Source organism: Delphinus delphis, chromosome X (assembly GCF_949987515.2).
Source record: "Delphinus delphis chromosome X, mDelDel1.2, whole genome shotgun sequence".
Classification (NCBI taxonomy): Eukaryota; Metazoa; Chordata; class Mammalia; order Artiodactyla; family Delphinidae; genus Delphinus; species Delphinus delphis.
This window is the reverse complement of record NC_082704.1, coordinates 23,014,681-23,040,680: the sequence shown is the minus strand read 5'-3', so window position 1 is coordinate 23,040,680 and position 26,000 is coordinate 23,014,681. Positions and strand designations below refer to the sequence as shown.

The 26,000-nt window shown below is 33.6% G+C and overlaps 1 protein-coding gene and 1 pseudogene across 5 annotated transcripts in view; both read left to right on the top strand.

Moving 5' to 3' along the window:
- Nucleotides 1-26,000, top strand: part of STAG2 (STAG2 cohesin complex component) — a 115,654-nt gene that overhangs the window by 46,988 nt on the left and 42,666 nt on the right. For 4 of the 5 annotated variants that reach the window (XM_060002829.1, XM_060002826.1, XM_060002828.1 and 1 more), the window contains exons 4-14: nucleotides 227-391; nucleotides 5,866-5,962; nucleotides 10,255-10,331; nucleotides 13,004-13,208; nucleotides 15,169-15,320; nucleotides 17,751-17,824; nucleotides 18,957-19,080; nucleotides 19,873-19,971; nucleotides 20,068-20,147; nucleotides 24,744-24,851; nucleotides 25,811-25,922. In XM_060002829.1, coding sequence (XP_059858812.1) covers nucleotides 227-391; nucleotides 5,866-5,962; nucleotides 10,255-10,331; nucleotides 13,004-13,208; nucleotides 15,169-15,320; nucleotides 17,751-17,824; nucleotides 18,957-19,080; nucleotides 19,873-19,971; nucleotides 20,068-20,147; nucleotides 24,744-24,851; nucleotides 25,811-25,922 — 1,293 coding nt within the window. Of the gene's footprint in view, nucleotides 1-226; nucleotides 392-5,865; nucleotides 5,963-10,047; nucleotides 10,332-13,003; nucleotides 13,209-15,168; nucleotides 15,321-17,750; nucleotides 17,825-18,956; nucleotides 19,081-19,872; nucleotides 19,972-20,067; nucleotides 20,148-24,743; nucleotides 24,852-25,810; nucleotides 25,923-26,000 lie in introns of those variants that run through there. The other variant, XM_060002830.1, reaches the window with a different exon arrangement.
- LOC132419137 (U6 spliceosomal RNA) lies at nucleotides 17,461-17,561 on the top strand (annotated as a pseudogene).

Sequence of the window (26,000 nt, the reverse complement as noted above, 5' to 3'; positions counted from 1 at the left end):
CTGCAGTGTCACATGAGGTATATGGTAGTATAAGTTAAAAAAATTGATACCACAAAGAGCCTGTCACAACCATATCATTTTATTATGACGCATGTGTATGGCAGTCCCCTTTAGGTCAGGTTTAAGTGTTTTATAATTATGCACGCTATCAGCTGCTCCTGCTGTAGCTTTATTTTGAACTCTCAAGGATAAGGATATAACTTAAGCAACTTGTATTTTTATGCAGACTTGTAAAAAAGGCAAAAAAGGCCCAGGAGAAAAGGGCAAAGGTGGAAATGGAGGAGGAAAACCTCCTTCTGGTCCAAACCGAATGAATGGTCATCACCAGCAGAATGGAGTGGAAAACATGATGTTGTTTGAAGTTGTTAAAATGGGCAAGAGTGCTATGCAGGTAATGTTTATTGTGTTCTTCCTGGTTCATTTGTACATTTTGAACTTAAGTGAATTATATAAAATATATCCCTGATTTTTCTAATTGTGTTTAAAAAATTTTTTAATACTGCGTATTAGAAAAAAGCAACAAACTAGTCAGAAAACAAGGGATCTGTCTATTCAGACATAAGACCTTTAAGCTGTGTCTTGAGTCATTTTCTGCTGCATTATTTTCTTTTAATGGTATATAATAAAAAATATGTCAAAAAATATGCTGATGTAAACCCTGACTGTGACATTTCAATTTCCTTTGAGTTTATATAGTGGCTGTTAAAACATGAAGTTCTTTGCACATACAGAATTCTTGGCTGAGTGACCTAATGTAATCACTGTCCACTTTAGTGAATTCTTTTGATCACTGTTGTCTATTACAAATTTTATTACTTGTGCTGTTTCTTACCAGAGGAGTACAGAGTTGGAGTCATATTCATGTTAAATCATCCTAAATTTGTTTCTTCATAATTTTATGACAGTAGAAGCATTTCAGCTTTACACTGGAGGCTAAACCCATATGGTTTTTAAAAATTGAATCAACACTATACTCAATATACACGCTTAATGAAATTATTATTTAATTTATAAAAGCTATAGGGAATAGTTTTTTTCCTTCATGGAATTAACTTTCATCTACAAAAGGTGCACATGGATGGTTTAGGGAAGGCTAGTCATTAAACTTTGTTATTAATGAATAACTGAAATGTAAATCTTGATTATAAATATGCATTTATCTAAATATGTATGGTTTTGTAAATAAATTTTAAAATATCAATTGGAACTAATAAGGCACATTTTTTACACGTAAAATGAAAAAGAATTGTTAGCTTTTGAACTATCACCAATTGTATAGTGCAACGTATTTTCTTAAATTCGAATTCACTGTCACTTATCCATATATGGTTAGCTTTCATAGGGTTGTGATTAGGATGTGGATTTTATTTCTTGTTTAATGTTTTAAATGATTATTTTGTGTACACATTTGAAAGAAATAATGTCTTATTATATTACTGTGCTATGGTTTATTTAGTCATTTCCTAATTTAAAAAATTATCCTCCTCTCTGGTTACCATTTTGGGTTAATTTTATTGAAGGGATAAATTATCTCTGTTAAATTGTATACCATTTCATTACTTTCCTTTTTATATTTATATTATACTTTTCTCTATAATATTTTGTTCTAAGTGGTTAAATGCATTATTTTTTTTCTAATATCTTATCATTTTTGTTAACATCAGAAATCTCAACTTATATCCGCAGCTAATTAGGCTAATTCTATTTTTGTCTAGTCTGTAGCGTTTTTTTTTTTTTAACTTTTTGGCTCATCAGGATTTTTTAATAGAAAATGTGAGGGCTTAGCTTTATATTTCTTTTTGTTAATGGTATCTCAGTGTTTAAAGAGTGAACATTTTTCTTATTTTTGTGTTGCTTATGGTTTGTCATATGTTAAGATTGTACCTCTATGCCATTTGTTTTTCTATTTCTAAGTGTGATTTCCCGCTTAAAAGCAGTATATCCACAGTATCTCTCCATTGATTTCCCTGAATCATCTCTCCACCTCCAGTTTGTTTTGTGTACTCCCACTTGTGTTATCTTTCTAACACCAAATTTGATCAAGGAAGTCTCCTGTTTACAAACTTCTAAGAGTTCTTCCTTATCTAAAAGTTCCAGCCCAGATTTCCTTATGGCATACTTGCTGTTCTCTAGCTGCCATATGTTCTCTGCCCCTAGACCTTTCTTTTTGTTTTTCTTACTGCCTGGAATAGTCTTATTTTTCTCCCTTCCATATCACAGGATTGACTAATTCAAATGTCACTCTTTTTTGGGGAAACATTTTTGGACTCTTATCTCCTTCTCCCCTTGAATGTATTTCTTATTCTTCTCTTTCCAGTATAGCACTTAGTATATTGTATTATAGTTATGCACATGTCTGTATGTGCTTCTAGATTGTTAATTCCTTGATTGGGGACTGTGTATTACTCATTTTTTTGTATCCCCAGGATATCCCTATTTCGGTGATCATGAGTGAGAGTGAATAAGTACAAGACTCACTGTTGGTTTTAAAATAGTTCTTAAATTTTAAGAAAGAAGAAATCATGCATGTGCCCCTAGTTCTATTAGATAATAGATGTTGAATTTTATTGAATGAGTTTTTAGTATATTATTTGATGATTAAAAATTTTAAATATATTTCATTGTGATAGCTTATATTAGTTTTACTATTTGTATTTTATTTGTATTTATTACAGCAGCCTTATGTAAACTCTAGTATAAACTCTTCTTGATCTTCAAGAATAACTTTTTGATGTGATGTGATTTTTTTGTAAGATTTCATTAAATATTTTTGTATCTTTATTGATGAGAATAGCCCTTGTTCTAGTTATCTATTGCTGCATAACAAACCACCCCAAACTCAGTGATGTAAAAGAACAACCATTTTATTATGCTTAGTGATTCTGTGGATCTAGAATTCAGACAGAGGTAAATAGGGATGTCTCTTCTGTGCTTCCATCCATGATGGCTGGGGTCTTAGCTGAGATAGCTTGAATGCCTGGAGGTGACAAAAGCAGTTATGGACTATAATAATCTGGAGACTTCTTTATTCATGTTTGGTACCTAGTCAGTAGTGATTTGAAGGCTGGGCTCAGCTGGAACTGTTACCTGGAGTACCTACAAATGGTCCTTCCACGTGGCTTTGGCTTCTTACAGTATGGCTTCTGAGTTTGGAGAGACTATCCTGAGAGGAAGTATCTAGTTCTGTAGTGCTGCAAGAACCCAATGCAGAAGTTGAATAGCCTTCTATGACCTAATCTTGGAAGCATCATTTCTGCTGCACTCTGTTCTGGAGAAGGGGACATAGACCTCACTTCTTTTTGGGGAGCAATGTCAAACAACTTGGGGCCATGTTTTAAAACTCCCATATCACATAATATATTCTCTTGATACTGCCCATATCATATTTGGGGATCATCTTAGAAACATTTCTTTCAAATTGAGTTGGTTCACATACACAAGCTGCTATAAAATATAGAAAAGGACTGAAATCTAGAAATTAAGCAACATTTTAGAATATGTCCAGTAAATCTCTATGAGCCAGGTTATTCTTAAATAATATTTTCTTTTTCTTTTCTTTTTCATGTGATCATATTATCTTTTTTGTACATCAAATTGTACATATTTTATTCATTCAGTTCATACCCAAATTCCGTATTTATTGGTATATAACTTAAAACATTTTCCCTCCTGACTTTTCATTTTTTATATTAGCTGTAATTTATCATCTTAATTTTTAAAATTTTGTTTATTTAAAATTTTTTTTATCTGTTTTGTGGTTTCCTCTTTTGTCCATGAAGGAATAAAGTGCTGCTTTTATTTTTTAGTTCTGTTTTTTAAAAAATTGCTATATTGAAATATACTTCACAAACCATCAAATTCACCCTTTTAAAGTGTAAATTCAATGAATTTTAGTATTGGTACATTCACAGAGTTGTGCAGCCATCACCACAATCTAATTTTAGAATTTTTTCAATACCCCAGAAAGAAACCTCGTGCCCATTAGCAGTCACTTTCTCCTCACCTGCCCCCAAGTCTAGGCAACCATGAATCTACTTTCTATAAATTTGCCTATTTTGGACATTTCATATAAACGAGGTCATATAAATATATGGTCATTTTTGAGTGGCTTCTTTGACTTAGCGTGTTTTTAAGGTTCATCCATGGTGTGGCATGTATTATAACTTCATTCTTTTTTATTGCCAAATAACATTCCATTGTATGGATATGCCATGCTTTATTTATCCATTCATCCCTTGATGTATCTGTGGTTTGTTTCCACTTTTTGGCTGTTGTGAATAATGCTGTTATGAGTATTATTGTACAAATTTTTGTTTGGACATACGTTTTCATTTCTCTTGGGTAATAAATACCTAGGAGTTGAGTTCCAGGGTCATTTAATTCTTTAGCTTTTTGAGGAGCTGCCAAACTGTTTTTACAAAGTGGCAGCACCATTTTACTTTTTTACGAGCAGTGTTTTAGCATTCCATTTCTCCAAATTCTTGCCAGCATTTATTATTGTCTGTACTTTTTATTATAGCCATCTTAGTGGGAGTGAAGTGGTATCTTATTGTGGTTTTGATTTCCATTTCCTTTGTGGCCAGTTACACTGAGCATCTTTGCATGTGCTAAGGGCCATTTGTATATCTTCTGTATAGAACTGTCTATCCCGATCCTTTGCCTATATTTTTAATTGGGTTATTTGGCTTTTTAAAATTATTGAATTGTAGTTCTTTATATTTTCTGGGCACAAGTTCCGTATCAGATATATGATTTGCAAATATTTTCTCCCATTCTGTGGGTTGTCTTTTCACTTCCTTGATGGAGTCCTTTCAAGAATAAAGTCTTAATTTTGAATAAGTCAAATTTATTTTTTCTTTTGTCTCTTGTGCTTTTGGTCTAATATATAAGAAGGGTTTGCCTAACTCAATGGTTATGAAGATTTACTTCTGTGTTTCATAGGTTTAACTCTTACATTTAGGTATTTGATTGTGTATGATGTGAGAGAGGGTCCAGCTTCATTCTTTTGCATACAGATATCCAGTTGTCCCAGCACCATTTGTTGAAAAGACTAGTCTTTTGCTATTGAATTGGGTTGGCATCCTTGTCAAAAATCAAATGACCATCAATCTAAGGGTTTATTACTGGACTCTCAGTTTTATTCCATTAATCTATGTATCTGTCCTTATGCCAGTACTCTACTGTCTTGATTACTGTAGCTTTGTAGTAGGCTTTAATATCATGAAGTGTGAGTCCTTCAACTTTGTTCTTTTTTCAAGACTGTTGACTATTCTGGATACCTTGCATTACCCTAAGAATTTTAGGATCAACTTTTCAATTTCTGCTAAGAAGCCAGCTGGGATTTTGATAGGGGTTGCATTGAGTCTGTAGCTCAATTTGGAGGGTACTGTCATCTAACAATATTAAGTCTCCAGATCCATGAACTATCCTACTTTCTTTTGATGCTTATTTCTTATTAATATGGGACTATTAGTGCTCACTACAATATTTTAGTCAAATATCAGTATTTTCTAAGGTATCTATAATATCTATATAGATATCTATATAGATATCACTATATAGTGATATCTATAATATCACTAAGAAATTTCAGTTTATAGAATTGGGTCCCATATTTAGTTTTTAGATTCCTTTTAATGCAAAAATGAGGAAGATGGATCATTTATGTACAATCAGGTGATTAATTTACTGAATTTGATTCCATTTTATTGTTTAAATTTAACTTTAAATTTTAGTATACAAGTGTATGTATTTATTGAAATAATGTGATACCACTTAATGTTGAATCTTAATGACTTTAATCTGACTTAATTAACTCTTAGAACGTTAGAAAAAGCTAATGGTTCTTTTCCCCCTCTGCTGTAGTCGGTGGTAGATGATTGGATAGAGTCATACAAGCATGACCGAGATATAGCACTTCTTGACCTCATCAACTTTTTTATTCAGTGTTCAGGCTGTAAAGGTAAGATATTTATTTTGGAAGCAGAATGTTCTCAAATGTTCACTTCTTTTTTGTTTCACCTAAAGATTATTAGCACTTCATGTGGAAACTAATGCCACGATACTGAGTTATTTGCATTATAACCATACAAAATGTATGTAAGGAAAAAAGAGCAAAGAACAAAGAGAGAAAGTCTGTTGAGACTGTTATATTCATATGTGAAAGTTAACTAAAAACTTGGCAATTTATAATTGTTATGTTACTTTATTAGATATATTTCCCACTTTCAGCATCTGGTTTTAGGAGCAAAGAAATGGATTAAGAATGGAGGAGGAAGATAATGAAGAGATACAGGTTCAAGTGGCAGGGAATTGTAGAGTGTAGGGAGTTAAAAAGTGCCCTGAATAACAGTAAGTAAGTAAGTAAGTAGGTAAGTAAGTAACTAAGTAAGTAAGTAAACTAAGGAATTGGTGACATTTACAGGTTTTTTTCCCTAAAAGGTAGAGAAACTGGAGTGGGGAGCGGGGTCTTTTTTAAAGTGTTTATACTTTATTTTAAAAGATTTTGAAGTGAGAGTAGGGAAAATATAAAATGTCTTCCCTGAGACAAAAACATGTAGTACACACATTTGGCCAGGGAGACAAAATTGTGTAAGTTGGGGAGTCATACATCCTGATCTGGATCAGTAAATGAGTTAGTCAAGATCATGGGCAGGTTCTGATTTATTCTGTGTCTCCCTAATACTTGGCCCATCCTTGAAATTCTAGAAGATGCACAGGCTAATAAATGTTACAGAGTTTTCCAAGGGTATTACATTTTTTTAATGAAAATGGCACCAAAAACATGGGCATTAGAAGTTAGGAGGAGGGAAGATTGCCTAAAAGTAGATCTAAAGAATTAAGGTGCTAAAGAATGACTGATTTAATAAACAAATCTGAAAAGAGATCCCAGAAAACAATTTACTTATGTCTACTCCTTTAATTCTACAAAACGTCTTTAAACATCCTGTCATTGGAATTGGAAAACAAGTAACATTTTAAGAACTGATGCATTTTATGAGGTCGATCACAACTTTCAGTGCAGTCTACATATTAAATGTTATATATGTGAGGCCTGATAGACAAATTTATTAACTTATTGGGTCTATGGTCTTCATAATGCCATTAATATGGCCATTTTTTAGAAATTTTAATGTCTTTAGAATGCAGAGTTGCCTAGTTTACTTCTTAGCTAAAGGTAGCTGTAAATCAGTATTAGAAAATTCTACTGAATCTGCTCAGAGGAAGTGTTGTAGTAATGACAGTATGATGAACCAGATTAACTCTTTAGAAAATGAGATATGTTGATATTATTTTTTTTTTGTCTATGTCCATCCCATCTTTCTGGAGTAGAAGGGTACAAGTACCTGTTTGTGGTGTTATGTAATCAAGGGCAATGTCCTTTCTCCTTAGATTCTTTGAAAATGGAAGGTTGATTGCAGAACAAGTGAATAGGTGCCAGAAATAATTTAATGATTTGAAATTCTAATTTTTATATTCAGTCTTACCTATTATACCATAGTTTGATCAGTTTTAGTTTCCTAACTAGGCTTCTGAATTGCAGTTTTAAAACAAAGCCGTAGTCAGAGCATTTCCCTTTATCAGATACATTCCTTTTCTGGCATCACTGTATTTATAAATCAGGAGCTTGCCCATTAAACATTTGGACATACCTTGTCACAAACAAGGTTGTGAAAATTTTTAAAAATTGAAGGTGTTGAAAACTTACGTAGATTTAAACACTGCTATAATATTTATTTTAGAAGCAAGGAAGCTCCATAAAGAGGAATTTACCATGTAATCAAAGTTAAGGTCATTAAGTACTTACAAAACATACTCAAAAATATTTTGGTAGAATTCTTTTATAAATGAATTAGAAACATGCTTAAGTGTATACAGTGTACCTTTTCCTGTGGATTTAGGACTGTTATTATGAACATCAGTTATTTTACTGTAGTTATGCCTTCTGAAGTATTGAGGTATGTGGAGAGATGTTTGGCCCTACACTGAATGGCTCCAGACTGCTCTGTGGTTGGTGATTCTGTGGCCAGTTGTTTCCTTCTTTCTTTCCTGGTCAGCTGTCACTTTTCAGTTTACCAGTTTTTAAAGCAGTCTTGCTTCATGTCCCCCACACTTTTAAGGCAGTGGGAGCTGGCCTGATGTCCTGATGGCTCCTTTATACCTGTCTCAGGAGTTATTATATGCATGGAGTTTGTGACAGCTATTTTGTTTTCTGCTTATATTTGGGTTTATGGCTGTTATATGGTCTATGAGATGAGAGGAGGAGCTTTAGAAGTTTGTCAAAATGTATGCAATATGTTTACTTTGAGATTTATTTATATATAAATGCTTATTTCGTAGAAATTATTTCAGGGATTGAGTTACTTGTCCTTCTCTAGCACTGCCACATTTACAGTACCTGGGTATAAAGTATGAAAAGGTTCTGGAGATACATCCATGGCTCTAGATATAAATTAAAAACCTCTCAAAAGGTTTTTGAGAATGTGCTTCTTTAGTCAGGGAAATCATGCTTTCTTTCAAATTTGTTAATATTTTTAAACAATCATTTGGTTTTTTAATGTGGTAAGTAAGGGCTCTTTCACAGTACCAGTAGAAATTGATCTCACCTGGGGCTGGGCAGCAAGATGTAGACTAATAATCTCATACAAATTATTTAACTTCTCTTTGCCTTAGCATCGGTTTCCTCATCTGTAAAGCCAGGATTATAGTACCTCCTATATAGGCTTGTTGCCAGGGCTGAAGTGGCTGGTGCATACGCGGCTCAATGGATGTTAGTTCCTATTCTACTCCTGCTGGTTTTGTTACGCTACTGGAAGGTCTTCAGATTGCATGCCCATAGAGAAGGGAGCTCACATAGCAGTTGTTCTTTTCAGATTTGGGGTTGGAAAGAGAGTATGATGTTCTATTGTTGTTTTTAAATTTATATGCACACACACATGTGCATGCATATATAAAATAGAGCTTGGTCAATTGAAATATATCTAACTTTTATAATAAATCTCATATTCCTGTACCAAGACATTCTTTTATTTTTAAATTAAAAAAATTTTTTTGTTTGGCTGGGCCGTGCTGCATGTAGGATCTTAGTTCCCCAACCAGGGATCGAACCTGTGCCCTCTGCATTGAGAGTGTGGAGTCCTAACCACTGGACTGCCAGGGAAGCCCCAAGACATTCTTTTAGATGTTACTATATTTATGGTATTCATAGTGATTAGACTGGCAAAGAATAAATAATCTAGCATTAGAAATGTGGTTTAGGAAATTCACTTTTTACATTTTTTCTTTTTTTAAAAAATATCTGACACCCCATCAGTGGAAATTCATGTACGACTTCTTCTTGCATTGTCTCCTACTCGTAACTTTTCCTAGAAACCCCTTTTTTGATATTTGACCTATACCTGGCTAACTTTTACTACCTTTTTTTTTTTTGAAATACAGTTGATTTACAGTGTTAATTTGAGGTGTACAGCAAAGTGATACAGTTATACTACTTGTAATGTGCATCCTTTCTCCTCGCCTCTTCCACACTCCTTTAAAACTCTAAATGTCCTTATAAGAAACACCTACTTATCCAGATCTTTTTTTTTTTTGGTCTGAGCTATAGTCTTTCTTGGCTTTTCAACTCATTTGGGCATTTATTATGTACTAACTTTAATACTTTATTTTTCCCTTTCTCTCTGCTCCCCGGCCGCCCCCCCCCCCCCCCCCCCCCGTTATTCTTTGTTTAAACTTACAACTAGATTACAGGCTTCTGGATGAGCAGGAACTACAGCTTACTACTTATGTTTATTTGAAGCCCTTTGAGGGGATGATGGGATGTAGTTGCCTTACATATTGTTGTACTTAATAAAGAAACCTGGCTAAAGTGAAGTCTACCTATTTACTCTTTCCCTTATTTTCTTCAGGTTCATCCTCAAGGTTTTAAATGTTACCCTGGATGCTGCCTCATGCTTGATGACATATGCTTTATATTAAAGGGTCTTAGTCATTCTATGCATGAGTAAAGTTAAGTCAAGTAGAAATGGCTAAGGCTGATTGTTCTAGGAAAAAAAGATACCTGTCAGAAGTGTGGGGCTGTTTTCTTGTATATGTTGATAATGGCATTTGTGCTTTATAGGGTTGAGTAACATGGTAAAGATCAAGTGCTATTGAAGTACACCTTATTGTGCGATTGTAGACATTTTAGTGTTAGAGATGGGCTTAGAAGTTATTTTTTAAATTTACCATTAACTTCTTAACACTTGCACATTTCAGGTGTTGTCACAGCAGAAATGTTTAGACATATGCAGAACTCTGAAATAATTCGAAAAATGACTGAAGAGTTTGATGAGGTAAGTTATTACCCTAAATGTTATGATAATTTTATGCATCTTGATCTTGATTTACTCTTCAGAGTATTAAATTCTGAATATTAGTGTTGTGGGTAAGAGCTTTGGCAGTAGAAATCCAATCAAATGATGGCCATGTGACCTTGGGCAAGTTGTCTTAGCATCAGTTTCATCATCTGTAAAATGGAGCTAAAAATATTTATAAGGCTGTTATGAAAATTGAATGCAGTAATGTTTGAAAAATTCCTTAGCATTTTACAATGCCTGGCATATAGTAAGAACTTAATAAATGGTAGCAGTTTTTATTTGTCAAAAAATTAAAATTTCAAGTAAGAATAAAATTTAAGTGCCTGTAAACATACCTTATGTTTATAGAATGTTGTAGAAGGAAGATTTGATAAATACTTGGGGAACCAGGTACAAGCTTAGGCAAAGGAAAATACATACATACATATATATGTATAAAATTGTTTAAAGTCTTATTTATGTTTCAAATATGAGTAGTAAGAACAATACAAATCCATAATAAGTAGTAGCTTAGACTTTAGTTGATCCTTTATCACGGTGATGTCTTTGAAGTATTGTTGCCAATAAAGACATATTTAGATTTACTATAATATAAACTCCTTCAGGACAGGGATTTTTGTTTGTTTTGTTCACAGCTGTATTCCAGCACCAGTAGTTTTACTCTTTAAAGCTTTTCACCATGAATTTTCAAGTAGAAAGCCTTGTCTCATTTGAGTTTTATTTGATGTTTTTTTGGTTTTTTTTTGCTTACTCAGATGAAGGAGCTTTCAACTATCATTCTAAAAGATAGACAAGAGTTGTTAAAATGGCTTTGATGATCACTAAGTGCTATTAATCAGTCTCTAATTGAGATATAATTATGAGGAATGGTATTATTTTAACTTTCTGATATTAAATGTTTTAGTGAGAACTTTTCTTTCTTCTAAACAGCTATTTGAAACAAGAATCCTGAAATAAGATTTGAAAATATCAGCAAACCAAGTTGCTAACAGCAATTAAGATGACACTTTTCAATATAGCACTAAATGAGCCAATCAGAAAATGTGGAAGAAAACCTTTTTGTGGAGTATTAGGACCTTATTCTCAGATGAGACATAGTTCAACTTGTTTATGGCATGACTTAAAATTTTAAAAAATGTATGGCTCTAATGACAAAATTTAATTGTTAAAAATTTTACTAAATCATACTGATAAAATGACTGTAAGTTTCTAGGACATTCTTGTCAGAAACTCTTACTTTTAGAGGTTCTGTGTAGTATTGATCTCTGTTTTTATCTTTATGACTTGCTTGTTTTTAATGATTTATGGAGGACCTCAGTGTATCTTCATTGGTGAATGCCCCATCTTATATATAGGAGTACTTGAGTACCTGTCTTTCCAGGTCATTCTAGCTACATTTCCATTTTTTAAAAAAATATCTCATTGTTTACATCTGCTGACTATTTGATGTCCTGAAGCTAATGAAAACATACATTGTAATCCTTCGATTATTTATAACTCATACATCAATCCATTAGACTGGCTGAGAATGTGGTTTCATCATTTTGAATCCATTAAAACATATAACTTTGGTTTGATGTTGGTTTGGTTTTGTTTTAAAGAAATTTAGTAACCGTATCTTTGCTTATCAGAATAATGTTTTGTTTGATGGGAGAGGCTTTTTATTTTGGTATGTAATTGGTATATGTTTTCATTGGTTAGAGTGAATTCAGAATATCCATTTTGTTTTTTTAAAAGATTTATTATTTATGTATTTATTTATTTAGGGCTGCATTGGGTCTTAGTTGCAGCATGTGGGATCTTCGTTGAGGCACGTGGGATATTAATTTGCGGCTCACGGGCTTCTCTTTAGTTGTGGAGCGTGGATTCCAGAGTACGTGGGCTCTGTAGTTTGCGGCATGCGGGCTCTCTAGTTGAGGCACGAGTTCAGTAGTTGTGGCTCATGGGCTTAGTTTGCCCCTTGGCATATGGTATCCCAGTTCCCTGTCTAGGGATCGAACCTGTGTCCCCTGCATATTGTAAGGCATGGATTCTTTACCACTGGACTACTGGGGAAGTCCCATCCATTTTGATCTTAAATAAAAGAGATGTGTTCAAAGGTACCTCTACCTTTGCATATTATTCTCCTGCCTACTTTGAGGATTTATTATAGAAGAAAGATGAGATAAAGGAGTCTTTCTTTAAAAAATAAATTTGTTTATTTATTTATATTTTATTTTCGGCCGCATTGGGTCTTCATTGCTGCGCACGGGCTTTCTCTAGTTGCGGCAAGCGGGGGCTACTCTTCGTTGCGGTGCGCGGGTTTCATTGCGGTGGCTTCTCTTGTTGCAGAGCATGGGCTCTAGGCGTGTGGACTTAAGTAGTTGTGGCACGTGGGCTCAGTAGTCGTGGTTTGCGGGCTCCAGAGCACAGGCTCAGTAGTTGTGGCGCACGGGCTTAGTTGCTCCGTGGCATGTGAGATCTTCTCGGACCAGGGCTCGAACCTGTGTCCCCTGCATTGGCAGCCGGATTCTTAACCACTGCACCACCAGGGAGGTCCGATAAAGGAGTCTTTTCAAGCTTCTGCCTAGGGTATTTGAAAAAAAAAAGTAAAAGTTTATTAAGTCATGTGTTTTAAATGAAATTGCTGTTTAAAATTTCTGTTTTAGGATAGTGGAGATTATCCACTTACCATGGCTGGTCCTCAGTGGAAGAAGTTCAAATCCAGTTTCTGTGAATTCATTGGCGTATTAGTACGGCAGTGTCAATATAGTATCATATATGATGAGTACATGATGGATACGGTCATTTCACTTCTTACAGGATTGTCTGACTCACAAGTCAGAGCATTTCGACACACAAGCACCCTGGCAGGTCAGTATTTAGAAATATTTTCTGTGCATTTTCTTAGGTTAGAGATGAAAATGATTTTCATTAAAAGAAATGAAATAATGGTGACAAATTAATTTTATTTATTAAGTAGCCCCTAAGAGGACACTCTCCCCTCTCCTTCAACCCTCACGAATTACTGGGAATGGAGTGATATCTTCAGTTTTGATTTTCTGAAGGCATAATTAATTTTCTTGTGGTAAACCTACTTGTTTCCTATCCACCTCTTCTCCCTTTCTATGGCATAGTGATCTGTTGGGTTCTTGAAATATGTTTTATCAAGGAAGGTATTGACAGCAAATTTGGGGAACAGTCATTTTGGATATGTAATTCTAAATGACTTTTATGCATAGTCTCTGCTAGCATAGTCCCTCCTGGTATGATGGTCACTATAGGATGATGCTTATTTAATCACACCACAAAAAGTTGATTTTTCTTACGCTTCTGAGTAACTTTAGGCTGAGTCAGATTCTTTGCTCTTTAAATTTTAATGAAATGAGTTACATTTTTAAGGCTCACATGATTAATTCTAGAACAGTGGTTTTTAGTGTTGATGTTGATAAAATGTTCTGGTTTCTCTTTTGTGCTGAAAGTACTATTATTGAATATGTGCTTTTTGGTTTGAGTTTGAATAAATCAACTAGGCATTAATTGTTACTATAGTATTCTAAGCCTTAATGATAGAATATTTTGATTTCTACAAAAATGTTTCTTTCTCTAAGTGTGGGGATGTTTTTTCCTTTAGAGTATTTCCCCAGAGAATTAAAGCTATGATTAAAGATGTACTTCTGCTCAGCCCTCCATTTAAAAAAAAATAAAATGCATACAGTCAACCTGTAGGTTTTGCTTTTAGATTTGAGGTCACAAAATATGAATGTGATCTTGCTCTGTGAATTTAGGTAGCTTTGATGTTAAGAACTTGAACAGTTAAAGTAAATTAAAGCATATATGATGGGGTAAGGTGGGTAATTTTAGATCAGAATGACAAACTGGTTTGCTGAAGGTGTGGAATAGCTCAGAAGATTGGAGATCTCTTTTAAAGAGAGCCAATAGCCACAAATTAAGGTTTAGTTTTGTGGTGTTCTATCACGCAGTGAACCAGGTGTGAGACATAGTCTGGACTAAGCTATATTAAGCATAAAGTGTTCAGATATTTCAATTAATAAGTTTGAAATCACAGGCAGTGAGTCTTGTCTTAGTAGCAAGAGTTCAGTAACAGAAGGTAGAGATCTGGAGGAACTCTGATAAAAAGCACTTTATTGAGTGATATTTTACTCTTTGTACTTTTGACTTTTTATCTAGATCTGTCCTTCATAATCGCACCATTGTCTTTATGATGATATGTAATAGAGTAAAATTAAAGGAAATCAAGTACTGATAAAACTGTTCAACATTTCTACACACTGTACTTTGATAAAAAGCACTTAAGTTCCCTCCCCCTTTGGTTACTGGATAGCTAAATGACTGCTGTATGAATCAAAATTTATTTAGAAGGTGAATCGTGGTCTCTGGAAAAGGTCATTGTAGGAGACATATATATCATAGTATAGTGGGATTTGAGCATAGTCTAGAGTCAGATTACCTAGTTTTGAATCTTGGTTTAACTATGTATATGAACTGTGTAGTCTGAGGCAGATTTCTTAATCTCCCTGAGCTTCAGGTTCTTCATGAATGAAATGAGGATAATACTTAACTTTGAGGGCTCTTGTAAGGATTAGGAGTTAATCCATGAAAAGTATTTAGCATAGGTAACTGACATATAGTAAGTATTCAATACACATTAGCTGTTGTTTTACTATTGTTGTTGTCATTTGTAGCAGCTATATTTTTCTTTTCTGTTAGAAGTGGAACAGCCCATCTTGTTTTTAATTTCTCTTAAATTGATCTTAACTTGTAAATTTTTGTGTCTGTGAGACTAAGTTCAGCATTTTCCATTTAAAAATAGCTATGAAGTTGATGACAGCTTTGGTGAATGTGGCACTAAATCTTAGCATTAATATGGATAATACACAAAGACAATATGAGGCAGAACGGAATAAAATGATTGGAAAACGAGCCAATGAGAGGCTAGAACTCCTGCTACAGAAGCGGAAAGAGGTATGTACACTTTTGCACTGAATATTTAAGCTATTAATCTGTAACTAACTTGGTCACCATTAATTATGATATAACTTTGCTAGTTCATCGGATAAATTTTTTTGAAAAATTTAAACAACATGTTTCAGGTTGTTTATACATCTAACTTATTTTTGTTGATTATTCATGCCAACAGTACCTTCTGTGTATATATTCTTTCTATGTGGACTAGGATTAAGAGTTCAAGGCTTCACATAAGGAGTCCTGGGCCAGTCTGACAAGCTGCTTAATGCTTTAGTGTTTTTCATCTCTACTGTGAAAATATCTCTCCTAACTTCCTCCGTCAGCTTATTGTCAGGATGAAATGAGGTTTCACTTATGTAAAGTCACTTTGAAAAATAACTTATAAGCTATTTATGCTGTCATAATCTGTGTTTTTGGTTTTTTTATAGTGTAAGAGGCACTTGGTTAACATTAATGACCGACCACCAAATTCAACTTTGAATGAGGAAAATATATTTTTTCAGTTTTATGCTAAATAATAATAAATAAAATCTTTCGATGTTGTGTTTTTTGGTCGTTGTTGTTGTTGTCTCCCCTGCCCCCATGCCGTGCGGCTTGTGGGATCTTAGTTCCCTGACCAGGGATTGAACCCAGGCCCTGGCAATGAAAGCGCCGAGTCCTAACCACTCGACCGCCAGGGAATTCCCTTGATGTTGTGTTTTTGATTTAAATTCCTCCTTCATTGGTGATGTAATATTTTGCTATCTGATATTGGGGATGTTTATTTTTATTTCTAATAGGCAAAGTCTGCTGTTTCAGAAATATTAGTAATGCAGTTGAGTTAAAATATTTGCCGTGGTATTACTTGATTTTGACATTTTTTGGGGGGTAGTGGTAACTATAATTTAAAAGTTGGTTATTTCTGAGATAGCCAATAACTTTTTAAAATGCCCCTTGCTCAAGAGAAGCCAGAAAAATCTTGCCCACATTTCCACCATGCCTAAACTCCTCATCTTTTTCACGTACGGTTGACCTTTGAACAATACAGGTTTGAACTGTGCAAATCCATTGATACTTGGATTTTTTTCAGTAGTAAATATTACAGTACTTACATGATCCACAGTTGGTTGAATCTTTGGTTGTGGAACCTTGTATATGGAGAAACTGTGGATACAGAGAAACTGCATATACGGAGGGCCGACTATAAGTTTTATTTGGATTTTCAACTGTGTGGAGGGTCAGCGTCCCTAGCCCCTGCGTTGTTCACGGGTCAACTGTAGTTGAAATGAAGAATTGACCTTTTTGCCCCTTAACTTAGTTAATAAATTGCATTGGATGCTTTATTAGATGAACATAATGCATGAAATTATGGCCTGATTCTAAGATTCTGAACATAGAATGAGTGGATATAGGTAAAAAGGGGTTTTGAGTTTAAAATTCTTGTACAAATATAAGATATTAATACTTCTAGTGTGGGTTAAGTTTTTAAACATGTTGAAAGACCACCTGTGCCTTTGACTGTGCTAATTAATACAAGTGCATGCCCTTGTTAGCATTATTTGGAAATGTGAGATTATATTCATGAAAAGAAAAAAAAACATTTTACAGAAACATAGAATATAATCTAAAAGCTAATTAATACTTAGCGTGTGAAAGATTTTCCTTGTACTTCTCAAGCTCTGAAACAATTTTCTCTTAACTATCAAACTCTGAGTTGAAAATATATGGGAGTAAATAAGTCAACCCAGATTTGAAATGTTTAGTTGGTTATTTCAAGTGAGCCTTGTTTCCCTCAAAAATATTTAGCAGGGAGACAAATTTTTTGCCAAGTTATTTTACTCAAATCGTTTTTGTTCTTTTAGCAGGCACTAGTTAACATGACTTATTTTTCAGATGCTACAGACCAAGATAATGAAACATTGTTATGCTCTTTTGATTATATGTTATATAATATGTATTATAATAAACTACATAACAGATTTCTTTATGTACATTTATACAATGAAAATATGTGACCATTTAAAAAATTAGTCTACCAGCTAAACATTAAAAACCAAGTACAAATATTCCAGGTATTAAGGGACTGTGGCTACCTAATAGACAACAGATGTTAATTTTTGTATGTGGACACTTTTCGTTTAGTGGAATTAAGAATTGGGTGCTCGCTTCGGCAGCACATATACTAAAGTTGGAATGAGAAGATTAGCGTGGCCCCTGCGCAAGGATGACACGCAAATTCGTGAAGTGTTCCATATTTTTGTTGTAAAGCAGAAACTGACACACCACTGTAAAGCATAATTATACTCCAATAAAGATGTTAAAAAAAAAAGGAATTGGGTGTAATAACCAAAACACCGGAGAAACCTGCATTTGTGTTTGTAACAACTTTTAGATGTCCTTTTGGTTCTCTTCCATTACAATTGAAAAGAAATGATGTGTTCTTTTCAGCTTCAAGAAAATCAAGATGAAATAGAAAATATGATGAATGCAATATTTAAGGGAGTGTTTGTACATAGATACCGGTAAGTCAGGGCAGTTTTTTAATGTAACTCTTATCCTGTTCAAGTTTGGATATTTAGAGGTTTAGGTAATATAAATTTAGTGGAAATCGTGTTAGAGTAAGATCAGTGTTAGAATCTAAGCTCTTCCACTGATTGAGACACTCTATGCAAGTTACTTAACTGCTCTCAACTTTGTTTTCTATCTGAAAATGGGGTAATGTTGTGCTTGACTTGTAGATGCCCAGAAAATGGAAGCTACTGCTGTTATTAGGAGTCAGGGTACAGAATACTTAATTGATTTTGGAGGTACTATGTTAGTAGAGACTGTACGTTCTGATTCCTGACTCTTTCCTCTTCCATTTGAATATTAGTGGGAAAAGCTGGATAGATTTAAGTGAGATGTTTCCCTTATTTTGAATGAGTAGAGGAAAGAAATAGGTAATCTTACCACCATTTCTGCTGTAACCTATTCTTTAAATGTTGGTGGCATGTTTATTTAACTTCTCCGTCATTTCCTTAACTTGGCAGTTATTGAATCAGGTTAATACTTCCTTTGTAATATCCCTTTGTCTATTCTTACCTTTTTATTTCTGTTGTCACCATTACCTTAGTCTGTTCTCTCGTCATTCTCATGCCTAGAGATTATTGCAGTTGTCTTAAAATGTTCTTTTGTTGCATCATTCTTCTGCTCAAAAGCCTTGAATGACTTACCATTACCTACAGGATGAATTCAAAATAATTTAGTCTGACATTCAAATCCAAATTGAGCTTGGCCTCAATATTAGGTGTAACTAATTCTCACCTGGAAAATATTATCTAACCAGACTAGTGTTCCTGCTGTCTGAACACACCATGCCCAGGAGGTGTGAACAAAGGCTGGGGTATGGCATGGTATATAAAAGGTGGGGATTGGATTCTGTTTGTAGGTTTATTTAACTTTAAATATTTATATGGTGATAATTATGCTTTGACAACTAGACTGTAAGCTCTTGGCATTCGGGGGCCATGCTTCAATTCTACATTTAAATCCCCAGTAATACTTAAGGTAGTGGTATATTCATAGTAGGTATGGAGTATTTGGTGCTGCTTAAATAAACCACAAGTCCTGTGGTATACTGGCACTAATATGCATAATTTTCCTTCCTCCATGCAGGGATGCAATAGCTGAAATCCGAGCTATTTGCATTGAAGAAATTGGCATTTGGATGAAAATGTATAGTGATGCCTTTCTTAATGACAGTTATTTAAAATATGTTGGTTGGACTATGCATGATAAGGTAAGATATGCCTTATAGACTGCTTTTCTTTTTACACATAGGCATAGCTATCTGCTGCTCTCATTCATAGTGACTTATCTGCATATAGGTAAAACTGGGAGCACATTCCTATAGGCCTCTCTCCTTTATTCTTTTCTGTCCGCTCCATGAAAATATGGTCTCTATCACATAAAGTCCCCTAGTTTTTTGAATCTTGGTGACTGATTTAGCCTTCAATCTTGAAACAATTTTTGTACTGAAACAATTGGATCATGTAGGCGATGGTGGTAGTGGTGAGACATTTCTTAGAGCAGTAAGAAGAATTCTTACTCTGTTAATATGTAAGTGCTCTATACATTTTAAAATTTCTTTAATTTTGATTCTCTTGATAAACATGTATCTTAGCCAGATTATAAGTTACAACTTGGCTTCTGACCTTTTTTATTTTTTTTTAATTAATCTACCTTTCTCTTAGTCTGCCTCTTCACAAGCCTTGAAGTTCTTTGTATATATTCCTTACAAATATTAATTTCTGTAAAGGAAAACTTACTGTGAAATATGCTACTATCGTCTTTCACAATAGTATTGCTTTGAAAAAATTTTCATTTGACCCACAGCAGTAGTAACCCCAAAGGTATTTAGTTTTAAGTGTTTATGTATTGATTCCTATTTTTGCATTATCAAAGATGAGAGTTTCCGAAGAAATGCTATTGTATAGAACATATTTAAAGTAGAAAATATTGTAAGTATCTTGAATGTTCAGGTTGAAAATATGCAGAGTTTTAATGCATTTTCTCTTCTTGTTTCATTCAGCAAGGTGAGGTAAGACTCAAATGTCTCACTGCTCTACAAGGGCTTTATTATAACAAAGAGCTTAATTCCAAACTGGAGCTATTTACCAGTCGGTTCAAGGTTAGTATTACTCTAAGTATTTAAAAATTACCTGTTATTTGAAAGTATTTTTTCTGGCTTTCCCTTTAAGAATATTTTAATTATTTTTGTCCTTAGGATAGAATTGTGTCTATGACCCTTGACAAAGAATATGATGTTGCAGTACAAGCAATAAAATTACTCACTCTTGTTTTACAGTAAGTATGTTTTTTAAAAAATATTTATTTATTTATTTGGCTGCCCTGGGTCTTAGTTGCGGCATGTGGGATCTTTTAGTTGTGGCATGCAGGCTCTTAGTTGTAACATGCATGTAGCATCTAGTTCCCTGACCAGGGATCGAACCCGGGCTCCCTGCATTGGGAGTGCAGAGTCTTAACCGCTGGACCACCAGGGAAGTCCAACAGTAAGTATGTATTTATTGCATATCGCTAATGTCTAGTTATCTAAATAATACATTAGAATACTTGGTTTAAATTTATTTAGATCTAAACTTTAATAACTTGGGGTTTTACAGCAAGAAGTTTAATTTTTTCATGCAAAGTTGAGAAAACAGGAAGAGAGAACCATTGGACTAGAAAATTCTGAGCTAGGAATTCATGAGTTCTCATTCTCTTGACTAGTTTCCTTTCAATTTTACTGTCTCTAGATGCTCTTGAAATAAAGTTAAACACTTGAATGTGTTAAATATGCCTATCATATTTTGTCACTATTATTTTTTTAAGATTTTATTTATTATTTATTTATCTTATTTATTTTTGGCTGTGTTGGGTCTTAGTTGCAGCATGCAGGATCTTTGTTGAGGCATTTGGGATCTTTCGTTTCAGTGCGTGGGCTTCTCTTTAATTGTGGCGTGCGGGTTTTCTCTCTCTAGTTGTGGCGCGCAGGCTCCAGGGTGCGTGGGCTCTGTAGGTGTGGCGCACGGGTTCCAGAGTGCATGGGTTCTGTAGTTTGCGGCACGCGGGCTCTAGTTGAGGTGCGAGAGCTCAGTAGTTGTGGCGTGCTCGTTGCCCCTTGGCATGTGGGATCTTAGTTCCCTGACCAGGGAGCAAACCTGTGTCCCCTGCATTGTAAGACAGATTCTTTACCACTGGACCACCAGGGAAGTCCTTTGTCACACTTTCAGAAATTAGTATTTACTGAAACTTATCTGTAAACAATCTGAATTTAAAACGTATTCTATTATGTTAAAATGTAAAAGTGATGGAATTAACTTTTTTCTTTTTAAAAAGGTGTGGTGATATATACAAGATTTACCATTTAAACATATTTAAGAGTACAGATCAGTGGAATTAAGTACATTCATATTGTTGTGCAGCCATCACCATTATCCATCTCCAGAACCTTTTTTATCTTCCCATACTGATACTCTGTAGACGACTGCCAAGTGTGATTTTAAGTCATATTGTCTACTCTTTATCTCTGAATTTGATTATTTTAGGTACCTCATATAAGTGGAATTATACAATATTTGCCCTTTTGTAGCAGGCTTATTTCACTTAGCATAATGTCTTCAGAGTTCATCCATGTTAGGTTATGTATCGGAATTTTATTCCTTTTTGAGACTCAGTATATTCCATTGTATGTATAACACATTTTATTTATTCATTCATCTATTAATGGACATTTAGGTTGTTAACATGATCCAAATAATTGCAAAAGGGCCTTTTCAAAAAAAAATCATAGCATGCTAATTCTGATACTCATATGTATGGGAAAGTCATCATGTAAGAGTAGCCAGCAAAATTCTGATTAAAAACTAATGAGAGACGACTACCCGGTATGATTTTAAGTCACTATATTGTAAAACCACAGTAACTTATTATTATTAATTTAAAAAATTGAAGTATAGTTGATTTACAGTGTTGTGTTAATTTCAGATGTACAGCACACTGTTTCGGTTATACATATACATAGTAGGTCCTTGCTGGTTATCTATTTTATACATAGCAGTGTGTATATGTTAATCCCAAACTCCTAATTTATCCCTCCCTACCCCTACCATAGTAACTTTTAAATTTTGGCACTAGTATGTGAATAGACAAATCAATGGCACAGAATAAAGAATAGAGACAAACTTAAATGCATCCAGGAACCTAGTGTAGGGTAAGGGTCGTTTCCTATCAGAAAATAAATGGTTTTGTGACACTTAGGTTCTATTTGGGGGGAAATTAAATTGGATTCATATTTTGACCTTATATAGAAATGATTTCCAGGTGGATGAAATGTTTAAATGTAGATAAATGAGACCATTAAAGTGCTAGATGAAAACTTAGGGGACGATTAAACATTTATATTTTATATGTAAACTGAGCAATGTCTTTCTGAGCATGACATAAAACCTAGACATTAAAAAAAATACTGAATTTTAACTACATGAAAAACTAGAAGAAAAAAACTAGAAATGTGTATATGACATAAAATATAAACAAACTCAGAAAACAAATGACAGACTGGGCAAATATTTGCATCATAGGAGTCACTTTCAATAAATCAATAAAAAGAACAGAAACCCAATAGGAAAAGAGTCAAAAGTTAGGAACCACATCATAGACAGAAAAGAAAATAAAAATTTAAACATATGAAAAGTTGTTTAGCCATACTTAGAGATATGTATATTAAAATGAGACCATCTTTTACCTATTGCTTGACAAAGATACAAAATGTGTTTGGTAATACACTACGTTGGTAAGGCTATGCAAAAACAGACCCTTATACATTATTGATGGGACTATGAATTGGTATAACCTCTTTGGAGCAAAGCTTGGCAGTATCTATTCAAAATATAAAATGCTTACATTCTCTAACATAGTACTATTTGTAATAGAATTTTGGAAATATTCTAGATGATTATTAATAGAGGAAGAATTAAATTTATATATAATAACTAATAGAAGCACCTCATAGGGGTTATCTCATTTAATGCAGCAGTCCTGTGTGAGGAGCATGGTTATTAACGCCATTTATATGAAATGGACTACATTGCAGGCATTAAAAAGAAGGCAGCTCTACCTCAAAATTTAAATAGGTGGTTGGGATTAATATACACACACTACTATATATAAAATAGATAATCAACAAGTACATACTGTATAGCACAGGGAACTTTGCTCACTACTCTGTAACAACCTATATGGGAAAAGAATCTGAAAAAGAATAGATATATGTATAACTAAATCGCTTTGCTGTACACCTGAAACTAACACAACATAGTAAATCTACTGTACTCCAATATACAATAAAAATTAAATTTAAAAAAAATCAGAAAAAAAGAAGGCAGCTCTAGATACACTGACATTTTCTGAGAATTCCCTTAACTGGGGGGATTTTGAGCAGTCTTAACAATTGCATTTTTCTTTAATTTTTAATTAGATTTAAAAATTATAAATTATTATATGCACGTTATAAAAATATTGAAAGAATCCTGAAGTAAATAAGAAAATAATAGTATCCTACTTATAATTCTACAGCTTCTCCCCTTTTCCTCCGTAATACCCTGTGGACATCTTTTTTTGTTGTTTCTGGTATTTTAATGAAGGGTAATGGCCATTTTTGTTGATTCAGCCATGTATATACCTAATAACTGAAACTTGTCAGGAACATTCCTTATTGGTTAAAATGAGTGAACTACTACACATTTACTATAGTTTCACTGATTTGATTCAATATATATGTATATGTATATATTTTATTATAAGATGGCACAAGTGGTTTTTCCAAAAATGATCCAGTATTACACATCGAGTTAATTTAAATTAAAGTGCTTTTCAAACTTTTAACATTTTGGTTTCATTTTTCTCAAAAAGAAGTAATACTTCCTTAGACATCAGACTTCTGGAAACCTTGTGCACAGCAGAAAACCAAAAAGGATCTGAGCTCCTGAACTAACCATCTACTATCCTTAGGCTTTTTTCTCTGATTGTGGTCCTATGATTCCTAATTTACATATAATGGTAAAAACCTAGATTGTTTATCTCACAGTAGACTAAAAGCATATTAGGAGGGAAAGAGGTGCCAGAGGTCAGGGCTTTGAATGCAGAGTCCCACTATGGAAGCACCCAACAAGGTTTACCCTGGGGTATTGTGGTTGATGGGCCTAATAATGACTTTGATTTACCAAGATTTTGTTAGGTTTATTTTGTTCTTTTAAAATAAGGTCAGTAAAATGAGCACTGCATTTTAGTAAGATTTTTTTAATGATACATTGTAAAGGTCTTTGGCACTTAAATTTTAATTATTTGCTAAAATGCTTTTGCATTGCCTTATATGGTGTTTAATACATGGTGGATGAAGTGTTATTCTTCATTGTGAGATAACTGGGGTGTTAGTATATTTTAATGTTGCAATATTGTCTCTTGCCTAATATTACTATGAAATACATGCAAAATGTTCTTTGTGATTATTAACTCTAAGCTCTTAGCATACCACCACTTTTTTTCCTACGTTAGTTTATATTATTTTGTCTTCATTTCCCTTTAGCATATTTGTCACATTGTTATTTCTCTTAGTATATGTTTCATTATACTCGGTATTCACTCTAATTTTACCTCCCATTGATCTTAGATGTTAACAAAATACTCAGCTGTTTTGTCAGGGGATGCTTTTACTGATAGACAATAATGAAATAAGGTTGATTTCTTCTTTCAACAGAAGTTCTTAATGAAGGTTTTTTTTTTAAACACAAGTTTAAAAGTGGAAGTGTACTATTTTTTAATGTGTGAATATGAATTTTTGTAATCAGTATGCTTAAAATTACAACATTACTTTGAAAACTGCTATTGCTTATTTCTTCTTAGGAGTAGTGAAGAAGTTCTTACTGCAGAAGATTGTGAAAATGTCTATCATCTGGTTTATTCAGCTCATCGGCCAGTAGCAGTAGCAGCTGGAGAATTTCTCTACAAAAAGTAAATCTGTATTTCTGTTGTTCATTTGTCTAAAGTATACTTTAATGGAAGTAATTTATTGTGTTATCATTCATATTAAAATATATATAAATATAACTTATTAAAAATTATTCAGTACTGGTCTTAAGCCTATTTTTGCGTTACAAAAAAAATATTTTTCAAAATAATAAAAGGTTTTACTTCGAGTACTTTGATAACGGTTTGATATAAGAACCACAGGAATCCTTTAGTCTCTTTTCTTTTATGTTGCTGTTTAACACCTCAGATTAGGTAGTATAGATAGTGTGAATATCTAATCACTGAAAATATTTAGTAAATGTTATGTAATGGCTTTTAAAGAGAACAATTTGAACCACTTGGACTAAATTGTAAGATTTTAGATTGTAAAATCTTAAAGATTTTATTAAAATGCTCATTTGGGGTGAAGCATTTATTAGAAAGAGTACATGATGTAAAACATTTACACTACAGTTTTCTATTCATTGTTATCCAGTGATAACTTTTGTTGTTTATAAGAAAGAATGATCATGATACCCGTAGAAAGAGGCCACTAAGTTCAGACTTTGGGATAAATTGTGCAAGCAGGATAGAAGGAAAAGACATGTCATTTTTAAAGAGAAGAATGTTTATCATAGATTTATGTGCATAAATGGTATAGGTTAGTCATTGTGATACTTTTATAAAAAGAAACGCTTGCTTAAAATGCAGTAAGGGTTTTAAAAAGAAGTAATTCACAATGCAACTAACATGAGAAGTTAATTTAAAAGGATTTAGAAGTACCACCAAGTGTGAAATGAAAAAGGTTTATAGCAATTACTTAGTATAAAGTTGGAAAATACTGTACCTACCCAGCTCCCATGTACCCCTTTGTTAAATGCTTAAATATGGAATTCAGACAGTTTTTTTTAAATTAGGAAATTTTTGTTTTAAAAGTAAGTATTTTGCATATATTATCATAGGCTCTTCAGTCGTCGAGATCCAGAGGAGGATGGAATGATGAAAAGAAGGGGACGACAAGGTCCAAATGCCAACCTTGTTAAGACATTGGTTTTTTTCTTTCTGGAAAGTGAGGTTAGTTGATGTTCATGTTAGTACTTACGTTCAAAACAATTTGGAGGTGGGGTTCAAATGATGTAAATCTTAAAATCT